This window comes from Clinocottus analis, unplaced genomic scaffold (genome assembly GCF_023055335.1).
Source record: "Clinocottus analis isolate CAN_PGR_092001 unplaced genomic scaffold, fCliAna1.0.p SCAF_11, whole genome shotgun sequence".
Lineage (NCBI taxonomy): Eukaryota > Metazoa > Chordata > Actinopteri > Perciformes > Cottidae > Clinocottus > Clinocottus analis.
In genome coordinates, this window is record NW_027175832.1 from 6,843,429 (window position 1) to 6,866,318 (window position 22,890).

Genomic DNA, 22,890 nt, shown 5'->3' on the forward strand with positions numbered 1-22,890 from the left:
ATGTGAGGCTCTCACATGCATTTTCCTCTCCCTTTGATCTTCCATCAATAAACAGACTGTATGTCAATAGCCCCCGGGGCGAGGAACATGTTTTAGCTGTTTACACGCAGCAACAGGCTGTAATGGACCCAGTGGGAGCCCTGCCTCTATACAATTGAATAATCAGATTGTAAGAGGGCTTTGCCTCGGACTTATCCGCTTATGTAGAAGCAGTGCACATGTGGTGAGCGTGTGTGTGTGTGTGTGTGTGTGACTCCAGAGACACACAAATTGTTTTATGACAGTGTTTTATTGGGATTATCTCCCGCAACAATAAAAAAAAAGCTTAAATAAATTGCTTTGTTTAACCGTTTGTGTGATGAATGATATTGTGGTTACCTTTTTAACGAACAAGCTCCTCGAGGCACCCGTCATTCCCTCTCTGTGCGTTCTCCTCCCAGGTACTGGGACCCCGGCCCCAGAGCAGACCCCATGGAGGATCAGAGGTACATCTGGGGAGGCTTTGCCTACCTGCAGGACATGATTGAACACGGCATCATCAAGCTTCACACAGGCCAAGACTGGCCACTCGGGGTTTACGTCCAGCAGATGCCGTATCCGTGCTATGTAGATGACCTGTGAGTGAACCGGTCCCCTTATGTAACAGAAGATGGGTCCAAGAAAATACGTTCATTACAAACATTAAAAAAAAGAACTAAAATGAGGTAGCCATAAAATGAGGTTAATATTACTGTGTATGCATATTGAATACAAGAGCAGATCATCGTAAACATATTTCTTGATGGGTTCAAAGTGGTTTCTCGACCATGTTTTGGGGTTTACATCCTTACTTCCTCTCTCTCTCTCTCGCTCTCTCTCTGCCCCTCTCTCCTGCTGCAGCTTCATGATCACACTGAACCGCTGCTTCCCCATCTTCATGGTGCTGGCCTGGATCTACTCTGTGTCCATGACGGTGAAGAGCATCGTGCTGGAGAAGGAGCTGCGCCTCAAGGAGACTCTCAAAGCCATGGGGGTCGACAACGGAGTCATTTGGTACACGTATTTCATCGACTGCTTCGTCATGATGACCGCAAGCACGGTGCTGCTCACCTCCATCATCATGGTAAGAAAACAAGGCGGACGAGTGAAAGAAGGAGGATACTAGAGAAACTTGGGTCAAGTTGTAGTTGCTGGTTTGGAGGATTTTCATATTTTGCAGCATGCAATGGTGTCCTCTTGTGGATGATTTAAAAAAGCTCTATTATTGGAGAGAGATGTTTTACTTATGCAGCCAATAGGTGCAGTGGCTCTGTGTTTGTTCACATTGCTGTGTTTCGATGCTTAAGTGAAATTCTCTTCAATGAAGTCACACTTATTTTTTGTTCTTCTCTCAGGGTGGAAAGGTGCTGAATTACAGCGACCCCATCCTCGTCTTTCTTTTCTTGCTGACGTTCACCATCGCCACCATCATGCAGTGTTTCCTAATGAGTGTGTTCTTCAACAAGGCCAACATGGCCGCCGCCTGCAGCGGCATCATCTACTTCACTCTCTACCTGCCGCATATCCTCTGCTTTACCTGGCAGGACCGCATCACCAAGAACATAAAGTTGGCTGCTGTATGTATAACTTCCTGCTGTGGCTTGTTTTACAAATAGAGAAAAACAGCATTTTTCAAGTGTAGGCTGTATTTAATCCCAGAAGATTATCATAAAGCAAAACATTTGTCACAAAGGTTACAACAGACGTTGACAATTTCAATCTTGAGATATTTAATGATTTTTTTACCGAGATATTCTGCGTTTCATGCGTCCCTCTGCTCCTCTAGAGCTTGTTGTCTCCAGTGGCCTTCGGCTTCGGGACAGAGTACCTCTCGCGGTATGAGGAGCAGGGTTTGGGTCTGCAGTGGGACAACATTAAGACCAGCCCCTTAGAGAAAGACAGCTACTCCTTCCTCACGTCCATCTTCATGATGGTGTTTGATTCGGTCCTCTACGCCGTCCTGGCCTGGTATCTGGATAACGTCTTCCCAGGTCGGACTGCTAATAGACTGCATCGTTTACTTTACCGCTTTATAGCTTCTACAAGTTTATCACACTGAGGATTATATCACATTTCTCTTCCACAGGGCAGTACGGCATTGGTCGACCATTCTACTTCCCATTCCAGCTCTCCTACTGGCAAACACCTGCACCCTCACACACAGTAATGGCTCAAGGTTAGTGTCACTGACTAAAATCTCTCCCATGCCTCACAAGTGAGAAGCAGCTCCTGCAACTGGACGGTTGTTGCTCAGCTGTGAAGAAAAAAAAAGGTTTACTCCCTAGAAAAACTTCTAATTCCAGCTGGAAGATTGTGATTGTAGTGGAAAGGTCAATATAAGGTTTGCAATGAATAATGTCGCCCACGAGAAAGATTTTCTCCCTTGCCTCCTCCAGCACTCCCACAGCAGGAAATGAGTCAGCGTCTTGATCGACGACCGTTTAGGAGAGTGCACTCTTGCCAGCGTAGTTGGAAATAAAGTCGTCCCAGCGAACATAATGTTTGCATTAAGAGAAGAGCCGGTTTTCTAGACCTTTGATCCAAATTTTGCATATTTGATAAACATCTCATAGAAAGCAGTGGGCAAATCAATAAAAACAACAACAAGCAGGTTACCCAGTGTCAATGTAACTCCCATACAAGACATGTAATTGCAAGTGGAAAAAATCAATTCTGGTTAACATTTCATAGTTTCTTGCATTAAAATGCAAGAAACCCTTTTTTTTTTTTACCATCGCAACATTAACGTACATGCCATGTTGTGGTCAACCGTGAGAGGGAAACTTTATACATGCGTTAGAGAAAACTTCACCAGACACATCCGAACTGAGAATGGGCTCTGCAATCTGTCTTCTCCAGATCCAGAGGATCCCGAACCAGACAACGTGGAGAAGGACGTCGATAGCGGGGGATCACCGGAGACACACACTTGTAACGGTTCGGCGAGCCGGTGTAAGCACCAACTTAAGAGGAATCAACTGGAGAGAGAGAGGGAGCTGCTAAAACGACAAGAGGAAACTCCAGTCCAGGAGGAGTGTCAGGAAGGTGAGGACACAGAAACAGAGCTGTAAGGGAAAATAAGGACGACCAGAGATTAGAAAAATGACACCAAACTGCATATGGAGAACACACTGAGGACATCTAGTGGACAGAAAGAGTAAAACATCACACTGGATAGACGACTAGGAAATACTTGAGGGAAAAACAAATAAAAAGGTGATTGAAGCCATTCCCCTAATGATAAAGCAGTTGACTGCTAATAGGATTTATATATAAATTAATATGTTAATGGTCAATGTAATCAAATCTTTAAACCTTTCTATTGTTACTTGCGCCAGTTAAGCCAGTGAAAGGAAGCAAAGGACATATTTAATGCCATGTGAAACGTCTTTTCTTTTAATATGTTTTTGTTTGTTTCACAATCTTTCATTTCTATTGGTTATTGTGTTAAGGATTGTAAAATCAAAATGCATCCAAAGAAAAGTGTTGACTCTTTTGTATTTCCATGCAGGTCCGTTGTTCTTTGAGCCTGACCCATTGGGCCTAGTGATGGGGGTGCAGATTGAGGACCTGGTCAAGGTCTTTGATGGAAGTTCTCGTCCAGCTGTCAACTGTCTCAACATCAATTTCTATGAAGGCCAGATCACATCCTTTTTGGGTCACAACGGGGCGGGAAAAACCACCACTCTGTAAGCGGAATCAACTTTCACAAGTTACAAAAGTCTTTAATTACTCAGTGGAGTAGTCTAAAAACAATGTAAATTCAGATAATGGTAGAAGAATCTGATTGAATACGCTATTTAAACAAAATGAGGAAGCTTAATGCAAGCTCAGAGGTTGACTGGTTCATATATATAAGCAATCTTTAATACTTGCAAGGTGATAATCTCAAAGTTGGCAACCCTCTGGTCATAGTATTGCTGTTGTATGTGCTTCTGCTCCGTCCAGGTCCATCCTGACAGGCCTGTTCCCTCCTACATCCGGTACAGCCTACATTACTGGATGCGACATTAGGACTGACATGGACACAATTCGCTCCTCCTTGGGGATGTGTCCGCAGTACAACATCCTCTTCAACCAGTGAGTCCCATTTCAGACCAACAGGACCGGAACCATAAAAACATTTACATGCATACAGTGTTTCCATGATAATTAAAGAACTATTCCTGTTGAAGAACAAACTAAAATGACCCGCCAATTGCATTTTCTACAGTAATTTACTTTTTAAAAGTCACGAATGTCTTCATTTTTATCCGCGTGAGGAACAGACTTTGTTAAAATCAGTACGTTCTTCACACATTGGCTTTGACAGCAGTTTCTGGAAGCCAGAACCGTCAGAAAGTTACTGATCCACTTCCCCATCCAGACTTTCCCTGCTTTCAAAGCAACCACACAGTTCAAAAAACTGTCAAAACAACAATTTGACACTCTTCCTGAGTAAAGTAAAAAAAAAAAACAACTTTATGATGGCGGCCCGGTTTTTGTCCCAGTCTCACAGTGGAGGAGCACATCCTGTTCTACTCACTGCTGAAGGGCCGGGCTCAGGAGGAGGCGGAGAGGGAGGTTGAGGACATGCTGGTGGACCTCGCGCTGCCTCACAAGAGAGACGACGAGGCTCAGAACCTCTCAGGTGGACCACGCGTTCCTCTGTGCTTGTGAAAGGAAGCGAGAGAGAATCGCATTCATCCCTCCATCATTGTTTCCGCTCTAAACTCTTGCCCTCCCGCGCACGACAGGTGGTATGCAGAGGAAGCTGTCAGTTGCCATGGCCTTCGTCGGAGGGTCAAAGGTCGTGATCCTGGACGAACCCACTTCAGGAGTGGATCCCTATTCCAGGAGATCCATCTGGGACCTCCTACTGAAATACAGAGATGGTAAAAAAATATCAATGTCGCGAAGTCACATTTTATCCCTCCGGGTCAACACTTTATCGCTTTAGATCCACAGTTCACTGAAGCAGGACTCATCTCACTCCTGCGGTCCACTTTTTACTGCTACTCTGGAGACACAGAAGAATGAAAGCAAATCCTTTCACAGGCTGTCAGCTCTCCTGAGGCACTGGAATTAAGTAGTGAACTGATCAAACGGAAAAATTCAACTACAAGAACAAAAGAATGCAGTCACAAAATCAATAATCTGTTGGCAAAAGCACTTTAAAGTTATGGCAACTTTTACTTTTCGTTCAGTGAGATGTACAAAAAAAGGCAAGTGAGAAGAAAAAATTCTGGTTATCCGTTTCTGATGTCTGATCCAACAATACTGTTGTCGTTGTGTTTATGACTTGACAGCTGAGAAACAAGGTTTTGCTAAAATAATCTTAAATTAAGCCATAAACACAGGAGATAATTACCTATAAAAATGGGTCCTCTTTGCGTCAGATGAAAGTAAAACTTAATCAAAGCTTTGACCCTTTGTGCAGGCCGGACAGTGATCCTATCGACTCATCACATGGACGAAGCTGATCTGCTGAGTGACCGCATCGCCATCATCTCCAAAGGACAGCTCCACTGCTCCGGATCCCCCCTCTTCCTCAAGAACTGCTTTGGAGTTGGTTTCTATTTGACACTTGTTCGCCGGATGAAGGATCTCAAGAAGAAGGAGGTAAACTTGACCTATTACACCCAATCAGCCAGATCCCAAGCTGCCTCTTTATTCTTCATAATTGTAAAGTTGTCTTTGTTTATTCTGCTTCCTGTCAGAATGATTGTGACTGTGCCTCAGACTGCTCCTGTTCCTGCTCCATCTGTACCAAATACAAAGATCAGTCTCAGAACCCAGAGTTCCAGCATCTGGACAGAGTTCTGGATGGTAAGTGAACGCTGCCTTGTAGGTTTAGGTTAAGATGAGGAAAAGGGTTGCGTCAGGTAGTTGCCACAGTTAAAGTTAGGGTTAGGAACAAGGGAATTAGGGTGTTTCTCGAAGTAAAGGACCAGTGTCTTATGAATATTGTATTCCATCTCTGGAATAAATGACCCTAAATCATACAAACTGGTCCTTTTAAACTTGTGAAAAAAACACAAGCTTAACACTTAAAACTCAATATGCTGCATAAGGATTGTGTGAATATGCTTACATCTAAATGTATTGACTTTGCTGGCAACACAATGAAGCAACCCCAAAGCTAACGTCAGATTTTGAATAAAATATAAATATATGTTTCCAACAGAGGACTCGCCCACTTAAAACCAGCCAGAAGATAAATTTAAATACAGAAATCTCCAAAGTGAAATAACTAAACGTTTCTGCTGTCACTCATAGGGGAGATGTGTTTTCAGGGCCGTTAAGCCAATGAACGTCCTCAGAAGTATAGCAGTACAAACCAGTGTGTGAGTGTCAGGTTGCGCTGGTTGACAGCCCACTTATCCAGGTTGTAAAACAGATGCAGAAACAGAACACATTATTTTCTCACATTCATAATTCAGTGGCGATATTGACCCATGTGCCTTTCCCTCCTACATCTGCTCGAGGACAGTGTATTTTAGAAGCAATGATTCAAGCAATTTCATCATCTATTTTAGTGCTTGAATAAGGGTGTTTGTTTTTTATTTCTTGCATAGTTAGCAGTTTCTCCTCTTTGGCCCTCTTCAGAATTTCTGCTATTTTGTGAACACTTTTACGCTGAATTATCCACGACGCTTTTCTGTCCTCTTCCCAGGGGATGTCGACAACATCACCAGCCTCATCCACCACCACGTCCCTGAAGCCAAGCTGATTGAGATGATTGGCCAGGAGCTGACCTACCTGCTCCCCAATAAGGGCTTCAAACACCGAGCGTATGCCAGCCTGTTCAGGGAGCTGGAGGAGACGCTCGCTGACATGGGCCTCAGCAGCTTTGGCATCTCTGACACGTCCCTTGAAGAGGTAGGGACGGCGCCCGTCTCCGACTGATTCTTCAGCTTTGTGAATTCTGATGTCATTAACAAGTAAACACCCGCAGCCAGTCTTCTTTTCTTCACAACAAAAGGTGAAATAATCTGCTGCTATAATAAGAATTTTTAGATACAGATCACTTTGTTAAATCATTTCCTCTACCTGCTCTCTCTCTCTCTCTCTCTCTCTCTCTCTCTCTCTCTCTTTCTCTCTCTCTCTCTCTCTCTCTCTCACACTCTCACTCTCACTCTCTCTGACTCTTACTCTGTTTTCTCTCTTCTATTACTGTCTAATAAAATACTGAATTTATAAATACACTCCCTGTAAATGAGAGTAAGTATCTTGAAATAATAATAAGGCGGGTTACTGCACTAGAAAAAGGAAGACAAAAAAATACTTTAAATTGTTAAAAATTCATAAAACAAGTGTATTTATTTTATTTGACTGAAACGTTTCAGTCATTAAAAGAAAACAATAGACCAAAAATCTATTCCCAAAATGGACATTTAAGCAGTATGAAGCTCATAATATATATATATATATATATATATATATATATATATATATATATATATATATATATATATATATATATATATATATATATATATATATATCACATAATATATATATATATATATCACATAATATATGTGATGACAGCTGTGATATTTAACAGAATCTTCAAGTCGAATGAAGTGAAAATGAGAACGTGCTGCTAAATCATAATACTTCTGAACTCAAAGGATGAACTCTATATTTAATACATGAAAAAGTTTTGAAAGATCAGTTTTTTCTTCCCAGATCTTTATAAAGGTCACTGCTGACGGAGAAGCCGCGAATAATGCCAGCACTCCAGGTAAATACCACTACTGATGGTCCACATGGCCTTTTCCTGGAAGAGAATCTTTGACCTTTTGTACTTTATCTCTCGCATGCTGCTCATCGTATTGTCTCACAGATGTTTTTTATTGCTGCTGCTGTTGTTGTTGTTGTTGTTGTTGTTGATTCCCTTACTTTAACATTAGCTACTTGTCTTGTTTTAACCCTGGCTTGTGTGTGTGTTTTGTGTCTCACTTGTGCACTCCCACCTCTAGAACAATGGATGTTACAGCAGAGAAATAACGACGGCAAAGTCGATGTAGAGGAAGATGAAGGTCAGAGACTTGAGAGGAGAATTCTGGCAATTTCAGTTTTATTTAATTAAATCTGCTGGACTTCGATCAGTAAAAGCAAGGATAATTGGTTATTTAGATTTAAAATGACTTTTTTGACCAAGGAGTAAGCACCTGGTGCTCCGAGCAGTTCAAGCGATCTAGCAGATGCTCCGCTTGTATAGTTAAAAACCAAGCAATGCATCCAGTATTCCTAGTCTTTATTTGGAAAGTTGTTTTGCTGCTTGTTGCTCTTTTCTAGTACAGCAGTGCTTTGCATTCAAATTCCTACATTCTCATTTACAGAAACAAATAAATCAAAAACCTCAGATAAGTTGCGGTGCTTTGGTCGCTACCTCTCTGGCAGAAGCTTTGCTCAGTGAAGATATTTCATGTACAGAACTTACTCCATGTTCTCTTTGATCACAGACCATAATGGTGTGACGCAGCCCAACGGCGTTACCCACGGTGCACCAGACAGCAGTGCAGGAAAGGGCTCCCGGCAGGTCAAAGGGTCCACTCTGATCCTGAAGCAGTTCCATGCCCTGCTCGTGAAGAGGTTTCACCACGCCATACGAAGCCAGAAAGACTTCCTGGCACAGGTACAGGGACACAGTGAGGGGTTCATGTCAATGATGGAGTTAACGTTGTCGACACAACGTGTTCGTAGTTGGCTTTCGTGGTGTGTGCACTGATTGCATTTGTATTATTAGATCGAGTAAAAATCACAATACTTAACGCAAATTTGTGGGTACACATATTGTACTTTTAGTGATTCTTCAAGCCGTGTGTATTTTTTATTTATGTCAGACTTGTCTTTTGGGGGATTTCAGATCGTCCTTCCTGCCAGTTTTGTCCTCGTAGCTCTGATCTTCACCATGATCGTCCCTCCGTTTGGAGAATATCCGAGCCTGACTCTGACCCCCTGGATGTACGGACAACAGTTCACCTTCTTCAGGTCAGACCGATAATGGCGGTTCTTCAACACACACAGCTTTAGACAAACCACTAGTTATACATCACATAACCACTGAGGCTCCTGACAGATTGGTGCTGATTATTGCTTATAATTCCTCAGTTCAATGGCTTCAACTTGATTTTCTTCTGTACATTTTTTTTCATCCCTATTTAGTAATGAGCAACCATTTGACACCAAAATGAAACGCTTCTCAGAGCGTTTACTGAACAGACCGGGCCTGGGGACACGCTGCATGGAAGGAGAACCACTAGAGTGAGTACCAGGACTATTGATGGGACGAGACAAGAAACACAAGTACAACTCATTTCCAGAATTCAAAATGACTGGTGCAGAAATCCTGCAACATGCAGTCAAACATTTGGAGTTCATTCAGATTGAGAAGAATTTATGTATGTGTGTTTCAGTAGAAATGTATAATTCTTACCTGTTAACATGTGACTCATCTGAAAAAGACACCGAAGCTTCAATATCCAGTATACTTTCACATTATCATGAACATGAAGGCATCATATAACTGTATGCATTCTCTCCACAGACTGCCCTGTAGTAACAGTACATCAGAGTGGGAGTATCCTGACGTCTCTCCTGTGGTCAGCAACATCTTACTGAGTCCAGAGTGGAACCAGAGAAACCCGTCTCCTTCCTGCCAGTGCAGCACCAGTAAGAAGCTCACCATGATGCCCATCTGCCCCATCGGAGCAGGAGGCACGCCTCCTCGCCAACGAATGGAGGCCACGGGAGACACGATGCTGGACCTGACGGACAGGAACATCTCGGACTACCTGGTTAAAACCTACCCCAGTCTCATCAGGACCAGGTCGGTTTCTGCATTCGAATGATTCAAACAGGAGGAGTTACAAGTGTTTTAAAACTCACAAGGGGCTTAAAAAAAAAAGGTTTAAGGTGACAAAAATATTTCTTCATACTCGGTTGATGAAGATGGTGCAAACCAAATACACATATTATAAAAATGTTATAAACAAGCTTTGATTGCTCTGAAAATGTTTTAGAGTGTGACCAACTTTTACACATAATTTAACTCTGTTTATCTAAATTCTGTCTTTAATTTCACAGTTTGAAGAGCAAATACTGGGTGAATGAACAAAGGTAATACTTTTTATTGTCGTCAGTCACAGTCTCCATCTTACATCGTAGATGCGTGGATGAGTGGAAATAATCTCTGTCTTCAGATATGGGGGTCTGTCAGTGGGAGGACAGCTTCCCATCCTGAACGTCGACCCCAAAGACATCCAGGATGTTTTCCATCAACTGGGACGAATGCTCAACATCACAGCGGTACTCACTGTTTTTTGTTTTTTTTGGTTCATTCGTGAGTTCGTGTAACGTCCCGTTCATAATGAACATTGTCTTTTCCCAGGGTTACTATTCCAAACTTGCACTGAGGGAGACCGGTCCTTTCTTACGATACATGGAGAGTGAATTCAATGTAAAGGTATGTGGGGGAGTGAGGCTTTCTGCAAATAGCAAACCAGCAAGTGGTATAAATTAAGTGCAAACACTCGCTGGTGTGACATCTACCTCCGGTGCTTTGCTTTTGTATTACAATTTAAAATGTCTGTCATATCACAAGGACGTTGACGGACTGGCTGTATATGCTGGCTTTTATACCATTGCTTTCTATTCAAAGAAAAGTTTGATATACTTGGAAGGTCGTTCTTGCAAGCTCCTATATTGTAGACGAACTGTAATGATCACAGAAGGTTGCGTTCAGTTAACTCTGTTCTCCTCTGTCAGGTCTGGTATAACAACAAAGGCTGGCACGCCATGGTGGCCTTCATGAACGTGGGCAATAACGCCATTCTGCGGGCCTTCCTCCCTCCATCAGCCAAACCTGTGGAGTTTGGCATCACCGCCATCAACCACCCCCTGAACCTCACCAAAGAGCAGCTTTCCGAAGTCACAGTGTGAGTGTCGCTCTTTTCTCCTTTTGTTTTTGTGCATACAAAAAAATACCATTCTTAGAAATGATATGTGCATAAAGACATTCACATGAAACATTTTTTATGCATATAAAAATAAATGATATATTATTATTATTTTGAGCAGCTACAACTCTGAGCTCTTACTCTGACCTTTTAAATAAATCTGGATAATTATTAGAAACAAGTTGACATTAACCTTTTCTTTGAGAAAATGATTACATTTGCCATAAACTATACATTCCCTTACCAGAATGTACGGTACACACTTTCCCTGCTTCATCCCTCAGGTTGACCACTTCAGTGGATGCTGTGGTGGCTATCTGCGTTATATTCGCCATGTCCTTCATCCCTGCGAGCTTCGTCCTCTACCTCATCCAGGAGCGTGTGACCAAGTCCAAGCACCTGCAGTTTGTCAGTGGGGTTAGCCCTCTAGTTTACTGGGTGGCCAATTTCTTCTGGGACATGGTAAGTCAAGCAGGGTTGCACTTAATACCAACTGTAAAGCATCCTCTTCATGTTGAACTTCATCAAATCATTTTAAAAAGAGTGTTTACATACCTAGATTGTGGACATAAACTCCTAAGATAGATCGTGTGGATTGTTCCTTTGAGCGAACTGAAATGTTTGTGTTCATTTTCTTATTGTGGGAATGCTTTATTTCCTCCTCAGCTCAACTACGCTCTCAGCACCGCAATGGTGGTTGGCATTTTCATGGCTTTTAACAAAAAGTGCTATACATCACCATCCAACCTGCCAGCACTAATAGCTCTGCTTCTACTATACGGGTAAGACTTTGCTTAGTTTACTATAGTTCAGTTTCTTTTTCTCCAAACATACAAATGATAATAATACAAAGATCATAAAAAGGAAACGCAGATTGTGCAGGTGAGTTAGTGTTATCGTGTGAGAGCACCCAGTGGGTCTCATTAGGATATCTCACCTCAAAGAGGACCTGAAAAACAGCCTGATTCAACAGCAAGGACATTTATAGTGAGACTGATACAAATGCATAAATGACATGAAAGGGAGGTAAAAAAAAAAAGCAGGAGCCAGATCATTATTTTTATGGCTGAAATGGCTCTTGAAATGTTTCTTTTCTCTGCCTCATAGGTGGTCGGTGACGCCCCTGATGTACCCCATGTCCTACATATTCAGCATCCCAAGCACTGCGTATGTGTCGCTGTCCTGCATCAACCTCTTCATCGGCATCAACAGCAGCGCCATCACCTTCATCCTGGAGCTTTTTGAAAACAATCGGGTGAGGACGTATAGACTAGAACATATTGAAAGAAAGAAACTCACCTTTCAACGCTTAGTTAAGACAATTAATCTCTGTTCATAACTTCAGCAGGCCATTGTCACAGCAGCCATTTTTGCGCATCAATTTCGGGGTAAACACAGGTGTAAATTATAAACACACATCTGTGTTTACCGTGCTGTGACATGTAAAAACGGCTGCTGTAAGAATAGGCTAATGTTCTCAAAGGTTCTGGAGAGCAGAAAACATGTATGATAGTTTGGAACAGCATCAGTTTAATGTAAAAGCAGACTGCCAGAGGCAACACAATTAAAATAAAGGCCAACAAGAAGAGATATGTACACAAAGACTGATTAATTATGTGGTGCCGCTGGAGACGCACAAGGTGAGTCACAGGTGTGCAGAGCGGGATACCGGGTAGCAACACGTCAGAAAGTGTGTTGAGAAAAGAACTGAGAAGCAGGAGGAAACAGAAGTTGACATGGATGCTGCTGCTGTCAGAGTAACGGGTCGAAACACGGAGACGGTTCTTATTGCCAGATGGTTCTTTCCACTCCGCTGCTCTCATTAATAAATCCCTCAACAGGTGGAGTAATGAGAGAACCACTGGAGGTGGCATGACCCATATGTTTGTTATGTTGATGTTTCCAGGAGTCCAAACTTAGCTTCTTCGTCACTGCCAGTAAATCACAAACTACTAAAGGAATACCTCATCTCATCTAACCATATTCACTCCTATAACTATTGGTTTGGGAATTGTATCCTTCATATATAATTCATGAACAAATCAGAATATTTTGTAGTTATTTTTTGTTTTTTTTGTGCATTCATTGGAGAATTCACAATGTGGTAATTTAGATAACCTTATTTGTCCAGGTCACATATGGCAATCAAGATCATTTCATAAGATATAATGCAACTGTTGTATGATTTAGTAAGAAGGAATTCATTTACAAAAACTGGTTGACCCAATTTAGCTGAATATTCGTGTGTACTGCAGACGGTATCACACCTGCACTCTGGTGAAATGTGTATTAAATGTGTTTGTGTGTTTTGCCAGTCTTTGCTGATGTTCAATGAGTGGCTGAAGAAAGGTCTGCTGGTCCTCCCTCACTTCTGCCTGGGGCGAGGCCTGATCGACATGGCCATGAGCCAGGCTGTGACTGACGTCTATGCCAGATTTGGTAAGTGCTGTTTTAGCTTTATTATTATTTTAAGATATGTCGCACAATTCCCCCCACTGAACACATTTCAAACAATATAATCAAATCCTGTTATTTGAATTATTGTTCTTTTAATAGGTGACAACCCCTTTTGGGAGAATAATACATTTTGCATATAGATGTTTTTGAAATTGGACAAATGTGTACCTTTTTTTGGTTATCAGAGTTCAAGCTGTTGATACTCTCACACTGTAGATAGTTGTGTCCAGCCACTTCTTAGTTATGTCAGATTTGTGAGCGTCAAACTATTTTTGCGTAACAAATACTCACTTTGTACTGAACAAAGGGATCATTGCCGCCATATTTATACTTTCAGGTGAAGAGTACATACAGGACCCTTTCCGGTGGGACTTTATCGGGAAATATATTGCTTTCATGGCCGTGGAAGGCTTTGTCTACTTTACTCTCACTGTACTGATCCAGTACCGGTTCTTCTTGAATCACTGGTGAGTGGCCGCCCATACAGACCATACAAGTGTTCCTCCACAGCATCTCAACCTTTTCCACCAAAGTCGTGACCTTTCCATACAAGTGTAAACAAGAACATTCTTACACGAGGGTCAGATCTCATGCGTACCTTTTGAACAGATAAAAGTCTGGCACCAGATGCTTCTCCACAGAGGATTTTCTTGCACCCTTCAGGTTATCAGACTACAAGCAGACTTCGGTACGAGATGAGGATGATGACGTGGCAGCAGAGAGACAGAGAATTTATAATGGAGGGAGCAAGACAGACATCCTGCAGATCAGAGACCTTTCTAAGGTAAAAATAATAAAAATAAGAAAGAGGCACAGGCTCAAACATGTTTGTTGGATTGACATCCCTCTAATTGGATTCTCAACCTTCAACCAACGACATGTCGGCTTGTAGTAGTGGCTGAATTTGTTGTTATTGGTTTGAAAGGCATTCTTTTCAAATATTGGGTGAGAGATATTGCAGTTCTCGAAGTTACTGTCATGGTAAACATTTTTGTTTTTTAAATTACAAAATGGAATAGAAGATGTGACCTCTCCTATTCCAATACTGTTCATACTTCAAACAGCAAAATTCAAACATAATTCTCACATGCTAAAAACAACATATGCAAGCAGATTATTGCTGTTGAAACTTGTAACATCTTGTATTGTTTTTACCTCATATTCTTTTCTGTTGGTCAAAAAAAAAAAAATACCACAGAAATGGAGTCAGTTATAATTGTTTCCATGCCTTCTGTGCACAGACGTATGTGGGCAGGAAGAGGGCAGCTGTGGACCGAATATGTGTGGGCGTCCCCGCAGGGGAGGTAAAGTCATGGAGTACATCCATATTGAAAGTTACTATTTTTACTACTATTTATTTATTTATGTTACTCCAGTTTTCTCTTTTTTGAGTTTGTTGACCTAACCTGAGTACGGATGAAGACGCAGATAGAGACGCAGAATGTATGCAGATCATTAGCCACCATAATGAAGTAGATTCACCGTGTCACTGGTGTTTGTTATATTTCTGCTCAAATGTTCTTAATTAATACATACATGTAAAGTAAAAGAAAATTACATAAAAATGAGGCCAAATGTAATATTTATGTTTCAAAAGGATATCAGCATACTAATAGTGAGTGTATTTCAGCACTTTATTGTCAGTATTTCAGCAGAATGTGTCCTCGCATCAAGGCCCTGATTGTCTTTTATGTCGTTAGTGCTTTGGTCTCTTGGGAGTTAATGGAGCTGGAAAGACGACGACCTTCAAGATGCTGACGGGTGACAGTGATGTCAGCTCCGGCGAGGCCACCGTGGCCGGTTACAGGTACATAAAGAGAAATGTCTCCGGTCGATATCACACAAACTGTGCTCACAAAACTTTGCTCTCGGTTTAGCCTGCACGCAGCTCCAGGAAACGGTCCATTGATTTAGAAAGTTTGAACACGGGAAGGTCAATCTGACATGATTCTGTTTGATGACTGCATCTGACTCTAAACCAACACGTGTGGTAGTTAGTAGTCTTATTACTATAGGAACCCGGGCTTAACCTAGCATTATATATTCATTATTATTTAGCTTTTTCATTTCTTGTGATTCTACAGATATATTGAGGGACTCCAGGTTGGGAATCATTGACCTTGAATTAAATGGTGGCTATTTATAACAACAAAAGTGACCATTACATCCATAAATAAAAAATGATGTCTTTTTGCCCTTTTTTTGTTTGTTTGAGCTTTCTCTCAGTTCTAAATGTTTTCTCTCCACGTTATTTGCTCTATCGGCTCACTGCGACAAGCGGCACCTTGTGTCCTGTTTTGTAGCATCCTGACCGATATTCTGGACGTGCACCAGAATATGGGTTACTGCCCTCAGTTTGATGCCATCGATGAGCTGCTCACCGGACGGGAGCATCTGTACCTCTACGCTCGTCTCAGAGGGGTGCCTGAGTCAGAGATCCCCAGAGTGAGTAGGACCACACAGAGAGCTTTACATCTGGTTTGTCCATTTTGTTTTCTACATTGTCTCTGTATTGTTGCTCTGTTATCGACAGTTGGATTTGTCACTTTTACTTTGCTTTATTGTTCTTGCTGTGAATGGCTCAGTTAACAGTAAGGGTCGCCCAGTCTAAAAATGGCATGTGGATGAACGCGTCCACCAAATGCATTCTTCCCCTCCCTCCTCGTAGGTGGCCGAGTGGGGCATCCGGAAGCTGGGTCTGTCGGAGTATGCCGGCAGCTGTGCAGGAACATACAGCGGAGGCAACAAGCGCAAACTCTCCACAGCTATCGCAATGATTGGTTGCCCGGCGCTGGTGCTGCTGGTGAGTTAGCCAATGATGGGGAGCGCATGAGCCCATTGTTTGGGGGTTCTGGGCTTTATGCAGGGATTCATCAATGAAATGGTCTATGGATCCAGATGGGAAGCCATATGGGTTCGGTCAAGCCTGGCCTCACATGTTTTATACATTGGCAGACAACCGCGCAGTTCAATTCAAACTGGCATCAATCTGAGATCTTTGCCATATGCTGAGAGAGATAAGGATTTGGTCTCTGTTCGTATGGAATTATGTGCTCAGAAAGTCAAGTTGGTTGTCTGTGTCGACTGTGTGTGTTTAGGATGAGCCCACGACAGGGATGGACCCCCATTCGCGACGCTTCCTGTGGAACGCCATCATGAGCGTCATCCAGGACGGCCGGGCCGTGGTGCTAACGTCACACAGGTTCGACATCCCATAACGAAACGAATCCACGCACACATCTGCTGCGACAGCTGACCAAACTGTGTTGACGCTTCGGCCAAAAGCTTTTGATGAAATCTTGACTAAATTGGCATTTGCTTAATTCTACCATGGTCCCATTCATTGTTCATGAATATGAAATAGCAGTCGTAAAAATGAAGACGGATTATGTTTGTTTTCCACCAGTATGGAGGAGTGTGAGGCCCTCTGCACTCGACTAGCCATCATGGTCAATGGGACTTTCAAGTGTCTGGGCACCATCCAGAATCTCAAATACAAGTAAGAGGTTTGATACGTTATAAATAAAGGTTTCTCTGTATCATGGTGCAGAAAACATGGAAGCAATAACTGTATTATTCAATAATGGAACTTTTCTGAGCCTTAATACTTAAAAAAAGATTACATTCAGACTTTGAAAATACGAACAATATGGAGCTGCACAATAACTTTGTTGGATAGATACACCCAGTACAAGTTGTGGATAGTGATAGAAAAAAAAGTAGAACAGAAGTAGAAGAAAGCTATCAGAGAATGAAACGTATTCACAAATGTGGTTTTACATCTTCACACTGTGTTTCCTCGATCCAGATTTGGTGACGGCTACGTCGTGACCATGAAAATCAAGGCAGCTAAAGCGGGCGTGTCCCCGGACCTGGAGCCTGTGGAGAGCTTCATCGAGAGCAGCTTTCCCAGCTGCGTCCAGAGGGAGAAGCACTACAACACGCTGCAGTACGAGATCGCCTCCTCCTCCCTCGCCAGGATATTTCAGCTGGTGGTGGCCAACAAAGAGAGACTCAGCATTGAAGACTACTCCGTTTCCCAGACAACACTGGACCAGGTACTTATGAACCACTTCTCCCTGTCATTTGTCCTGATAACGTTATTACTATGAATGATGGTGTAAGAAATAGCATCTCAAACTCTGTGAGAAGTAGAAATCCCAGCTGAGCAGTTTGCTATGAATTCTTGAGCAGTTGTGATTTATTGTGTTTGGCTCAATGTTTTTCAAAAGAATAACAATTTAGTTTCTCATCCATACTTGATAGTTAATTTATTGAGCTAAGCTGTTTTTTGTTGTTGTGTTTACGTGGCTCTAGCGTGTGAACCCCAGGAAGAATAGCCAGTGCTTATGCTCGCGCTAATATGGATCCTAATTGGCCTTGAGGCAGTTCTGCATGTATATTTTATGTACTGAATTAGTGTGTCTGTTGTGCAGGTGTTTGTCAACTTTGCCAAGCAACAGGCAGGAGAGGGCGAAGACATGACTTTACACAGACGAACAGCAGGCGGAAGAAAAGACATCAAGATCTCGCCAGTGAAGAGGAAGACATGAAAATGTCCTGTAAATGTGAAGAAACAGATGTATAGGTGTTACTACGCATGGCAGTGATATAACGCTTTACGATCCACAATTTAAAGCCACTTTTGATAACTCATTGGCTGGATTTCATTTTTAGAGTCTGGCCTGTTGACCTGCCAAAGTGAACAGTTCATGTTTCCAGCCACAGACACACTTTACAAGCCTTTGGCTGCAAACAGGAATTCATTTTCCACACTGTTAGTAAAAACTAAGTATGTCTGACATGTTATCTTGACTTGAAATCCTATTTGTTAACAGCAGAAACTGATGCAGAAACATCAGCTTTTTCATGTTCAATATGAAACAAATATTTTTAAAAAGCTTAGATGGACTGGCTTGTAAAACTTTGTACATATTCTGTATAATGAATACTTAAGCACCTTAGAAGCAGTATTTTTTTTTATGTTTACATAAACGCACACTATCAATTTTATGTGACACATATATGAACAAAAGTCATTTAATATCGATTGTCTGTTTTTTTCCAAAACACATTTACTATTTATTTGTATGCTCTGTTTCATACATTGACATGTTCTGTTGTTCTACGTTGGCAGTACAAAATAGTGCAAAAATATTCCTCTTGAAGGATCAAATTTTTTTGTGTGGGGGTGGATTTATATAAATATAGCTGTAGATAAGAAGGAATTATTTTGTATCTGACAAAATAAAACTTAAACATGCGCCCTATCTTACCTTCTTGTCGGGCTGATTGTCACTGCGTCATCATTCTTAAATAAAACCGTCCAGAGTTTCCTCATGTAAAATGCATGTGTGCGGTATATTTCTTGAACATATTCCTCAAATAATTCATACCTCCCTTGCTTCTCATAAAGCCTGCATTTAGTGAGATGAAGAGTTAATGGCTCTTCACTCCCATGACCGGAAATAATTTCACTGAAGCTCCAATGAAAAGCTAAGAGAACTACTGCAGGCCAGTGGGGTGATTTTACTGCGAGGCCGAGGCGCCACTGTGCTGAGTGGCTTGTCGCAAGCTGTATTTTTCTGACACACAGTCCAATTACTGTTGTCCTGCCGCAAGTGATGGTGTCATTGCCTCGGGCAGCCCACTAGCCTGAATCTCATTGGCCACCTCAAAGAAACAGAGGGAGGATGGCAGGGTGCAATTCAGGGCTGCTAATGAATTCTCTGGTGTGGATCTCATGCTCCTCTCTCTGCCCATATGGTCATCTGGATGAAGCTGATGAACATGAATAGTGCCGCTGTGGGAGAGCAAATGAGTCACACTGTAACAGGCTGTGAAATGTGACTATACTGCTGAATACTGAAAGGGCTAACTTGGAGCCCACTGTTGTAGCCATGTTATCAGAAAATATTGAATTATTATTGTAAATGTGCAGAAATATGAACACTGTTCTGGTTTGATGAGGTGAAACACAAATATAAAGTGTGCATGACACACACAAAAATAACAAGTGAGCAAATCTTTAATCACTTAAATGCTGTAAAGTAAGACATGTGAAAATTATGGGATATTGAAGTATCGCATACTTGGGAAACTAATGGAGAGTGGAGCTGAATCATGAAGTCACTGCATATACTCGTTAATATCAATCACACATTATATTACATGTTTGCCAGCATGTACGGCTCCATACAAAGCTATAAACTAGTGGTTAATCTGAGTACATCGAGTATGTTGGTTGAATTTGGTTTCTTTCCCCCTTTGCTGGCGTGTTATCAATCAGGTAATAAAATAGTGTTTCCAGATTTCATGGTCAGGCTCACCTGGTGTGAAAGTGGCTAATCAATATAACAATAAAACCCAAGTGATGCAAGCGTTCAGAGGGGAAGAATATGAACGATGGTTCTGTTGTAACAAAGCTCTCAGTCTGAATCCAGACAGATATAGTTCATGTTGTCAAAGTGTGAGGCGTGACTCCTCGGGGGGGTTTGGGGAGACCAGCAGGCGTCAGCGTGGGTGATGCAAGGTGTGGGACAAATCTGACAAACTATATTGCTGTTATGTTGATGTAGAGAGAAGCAAGAGTTCACCCTACACAACCGATCCTGAAGGACTTGACAGGACCACGGACTTCATTAACATCGCAGCCTCAGCTCACCCTCAGCATCTCCCTCCATAGTACCTCCACCTCCTTATCCCACACAATCCATCCATGACGCCCGGCTTCAGATCAATACACATGCAGCTAACTATTGGATCAACTGTGTTTTATTGCTAAATCCATTCTTCCCGGTAGTGATTGCGGAATAAAACTGTCTTGTATCTGCCTCTCTTCCTCGATTCGTTCTTTTAGGTTTCAAGTTAAATGTTCTAAAACGCTTTCATGTACATCACATTTAATCTGTATTAAATGTGAGGTATGAACGTAACAGACATGATGTAGTACAGTATTGATTTCTGCTAATTGTTCAGCTCATGGAGAACTCACCCACATTAATGCCTGTAATAAAACATGTTGTTATCAGTCTTTGTGTTTCGGTGAGGGACGTCAACTTAGAGGGATTTCAAGACTCCATAAGATGCGTCTCCAGCTCTTTTTTGTTTTTTTTGTTGTTTTTTGAGACCCCACTGTTTTTCCCAAGCATATTACATTTCAGCGTCCTTTTTAAAATAGCCAATTCCATGGGCCTTTTTATGTTTCATTTTAGCTCGTGGGGTTTTGTGCTGTGCTGTCGGGAGGAGACACAGCAGCCATTTATTTTATGGAAATGTTATTGTTGTCACTTTACTTTTTTCTGTTAACGGCTACATTTGATTTGATTTGTGTGACCTGCATCTTTTATGAGTATTTGTTTGTTTGTTTTTATTCAACTCTACACTGACCTCCCTGACGGTGCAGCTCAGCCCCACACGATTTACTTTCTTGTTTGTGCACTTTTGATTTATGTATTAAGTGGATGGTTTTACTTTTAGTACAGTGATTTCTGGCTCCATTTTACTCTGGGTGTTGTGCGTGGTTTATCACTTAACATCTAGAGAGGACGTCAAACAGCCTTTTGATGTGATGGAATGAGTGGCACATCAATTTTACATGTTCTATTCACGAGGAGTACTTTTCAACCTGGGTAAACAATGCAATGTTGTTGCTTGGGGATGTGGAGTTGAAAGAAGCAAACATTTATTTTGCAGGAAAGGATTTACAAGAAAAAATGCTAGCGTGTTGCATCATGGGAAGAATACAATCTCAGGTTTTAGGGTCTTGAACCCATTTACCACCGTCTGCTCCATTGAAATACAAACATAAACCGCTGGAGTAACCTTTAATGTTCACGAGACACGGTTCCTGATTGTAAAGTGACCTATAAATCCAGCTTCATAAAGAATGGAGGAACAATTGGAGGGATCAGTACAAGGTTTAAATGGGAGTTAATGTTGGTGCTAGGTGGAAGCTGCAATGATATTAAATGTTTCATGAATGTTCAATGATGTGAATTATTAGGAATTAGTGTATTTCATGCAGTGACTACATTATAAATTGTTCTGTTAGTTTGCATAGACATGTTCAAGCTGTTGTGATGGTGATGGGTTGGTGGACTCTTTTCTAAGTCACATCATTTAATACTTTTATAATTTATTATTATTATTTTTACCCTGTAAGCCAGTGCAGCGGATATTTTGGGTCATACGTTTAATTGGGGCCATGGTTTGAGGGATGGAGTCCAAAAAGGTTACGTGTGTGTTCAAACGCAGAAAGCACACAACGAATAAAGTTTTTGGACGAGAGACAAAGTTGCAAAACGGGGGAAATTGTGCATTGAGGTTGACGTGTGTTCTGTAAGAGAGTGAGAAAGAGAAATATCTATCTATCTATAGACATATAGATAGATGGATATATAGAGATTCACACGCACAAGAAGGCCTTGATTGCATTGAACAAACTGAATACACATTCAGCATTCAATCACGTTACTAATCAGGGTCATAGATGACTCCAGCTTTATCCGTGGTCAGTGGTATAGAGAGGAGCACCTTGGACTTGCTTGTTTGTAACGTTTGTTCACTCAGTTCTGCAAAGTATACTTTTCCTTTTCCCTTTTTTCCTCTGTTTCTTATCCTGCATTGCAAAGCCAGAAACCAGTAAGGTACCAGCGTAGAAAGAAACGAGTTTAACACATTCTTTATTTGTGAATAAACCAACCGTACAGGTATGGTGACTGAATGTAAGATGGACTTATCTTTACAACGAGCCATGTGAACCTTACAGGACAACAGTGTTGTAGAATCAGCTTGGAGAGGGACATGCCTGTCGAGGAAGTCTCCACTGTACAGACTGTGTTCCCTGAGAAAGCACGAATCATCAAAGGACGTTCATGGCTGACAGTCAAGGAGCTGCATTGCCGTCATTTTGTTTCCTGCCTGATCCCGTAGTGTTTTCGGAGAACCCTCTGATTGTCGTCAAAGCTTTCCGTTGTTGGTAAAGATGGTTCTGTCCTGCCTGTGACCCAGCAGCAACCACTTGAGGGCAGCAGGTTTATGAAGATACCTCGGTTTTTGTCTCGCGTCAACAAAGCACGGCGTCTCCGCAGAGGCCTCCCTCTGTTCTCTACTCGCTGCGCCCCTGACCTTCAGCAGGTGTGTTTGAAGTCTGAAGGACGCGTGGGCTCGTAGAAGGAATCGCTGATCAGCGCGCTGTGAAAGTGCAGAAAGTAAAACCGTGCAGCCAGCCCGCATCTTCTCTCCTCGTACGTGGTGCCTTCTCGTCGGCACAGAAGCAGAAGGAGCCGCCCTAGAGAAATCTTGAACAAATATTTCCTTCTCTCCCTTCTCACACCCACACACCATTATTCACGCTACATAAAATGTTCTCCTGAAACTCCAAAAACATATAAAAGACATTTGCCGCTGGCTTTTTCACACTTCAGGAATCGCACTGGAGTTGATCAACAAGCGAAGAATAACG

The 22,890-nt window shown here is 41.9% G+C and overlaps 1 protein-coding gene across 3 annotated transcripts in view; it reads left to right on the forward strand.

Moving 5' to 3' along the window:
• The window catches only part of LOC137801816 (retinal-specific phospholipid-transporting ATPase ABCA4-like), a 32,066-nt gene extending 13,426 nt beyond the window's left edge, over positions 1 to 18,640 (forward strand). The window contains exons 13-50 of one of the 3 annotated variants that reach the window (XM_068599218.1): positions 441 to 617; positions 880 to 1,102; positions 1,374 to 1,595; positions 1,805 to 2,009; positions 2,105 to 2,194; positions 2,538 to 2,540; positions 2,878 to 3,063; positions 3,530 to 3,707; positions 3,967 to 4,098; positions 4,509 to 4,648; positions 4,755 to 4,892; positions 5,438 to 5,619; positions 5,718 to 5,826; positions 6,674 to 6,879; positions 7,693 to 7,747; positions 7,986 to 8,045; positions 8,472 to 8,644; positions 8,876 to 9,000; positions 9,175 to 9,273; positions 9,557 to 9,838; positions 10,096 to 10,128; positions 10,212 to 10,317; positions 10,400 to 10,474; positions 10,777 to 10,946; positions 11,252 to 11,429; positions 11,634 to 11,749; positions 12,075 to 12,222; positions 13,283 to 13,406; positions 13,762 to 13,891; positions 14,088 to 14,208; positions 14,666 to 14,728; positions 15,125 to 15,231; positions 15,728 to 15,869; positions 16,093 to 16,227; positions 16,523 to 16,626; positions 16,831 to 16,923; positions 17,233 to 17,482; positions 17,861 to 18,640. In XM_068599218.1, the coding sequence (XP_068455319.1) occupies positions 441 to 617; positions 880 to 1,102; positions 1,374 to 1,595; positions 1,805 to 2,009; positions 2,105 to 2,194; positions 2,538 to 2,540; positions 2,878 to 3,063; positions 3,530 to 3,707; positions 3,967 to 4,098; positions 4,509 to 4,648; positions 4,755 to 4,892; positions 5,438 to 5,619; positions 5,718 to 5,826; positions 6,674 to 6,879; positions 7,693 to 7,747; positions 7,986 to 8,045; positions 8,472 to 8,644; positions 8,876 to 9,000; positions 9,175 to 9,273; positions 9,557 to 9,838; positions 10,096 to 10,128; positions 10,212 to 10,317; positions 10,400 to 10,474; positions 10,777 to 10,946; positions 11,252 to 11,429; positions 11,634 to 11,749; positions 12,075 to 12,222; positions 13,283 to 13,406; positions 13,762 to 13,891; positions 14,088 to 14,208; positions 14,666 to 14,728; positions 15,125 to 15,231; positions 15,728 to 15,869; positions 16,093 to 16,227; positions 16,523 to 16,626; positions 16,831 to 16,923; positions 17,233 to 17,482; positions 17,861 to 17,977 (5,197 nt within the window). In that variant the 3' untranslated portion in view covers positions 17,978 to 18,640. Of the gene's footprint in view, positions 1 to 440; positions 618 to 879; positions 1,103 to 1,373; positions 1,596 to 1,804; positions 2,010 to 2,104; positions 2,195 to 2,537; positions 2,541 to 2,877; positions 3,083 to 3,527; positions 3,708 to 3,966; positions 4,099 to 4,508; positions 4,649 to 4,754; positions 4,893 to 5,437; positions 5,620 to 5,717; positions 5,827 to 6,673; positions 6,880 to 7,692; positions 7,748 to 7,985; positions 8,046 to 8,471; positions 8,645 to 8,875; positions 9,001 to 9,174; positions 9,274 to 9,556; positions 9,839 to 10,095; positions 10,129 to 10,211; positions 10,318 to 10,399; positions 10,475 to 10,776; positions 10,947 to 11,251; positions 11,430 to 11,633; positions 11,750 to 12,074; positions 12,223 to 13,282; positions 13,407 to 13,761; positions 13,892 to 14,087; positions 14,209 to 14,665; positions 14,729 to 15,124; positions 15,232 to 15,727; positions 15,870 to 16,092; positions 16,228 to 16,522; positions 16,627 to 16,830; positions 16,924 to 17,232; positions 17,483 to 17,860 lie in introns of all 3 variants that reach the window. The other 2 variants (XM_068599199.1, XM_068599208.1) reach the window with 2 other exon arrangements.
• Positions 18,641 to 22,890: the final 4,250 nt, after the last annotated feature.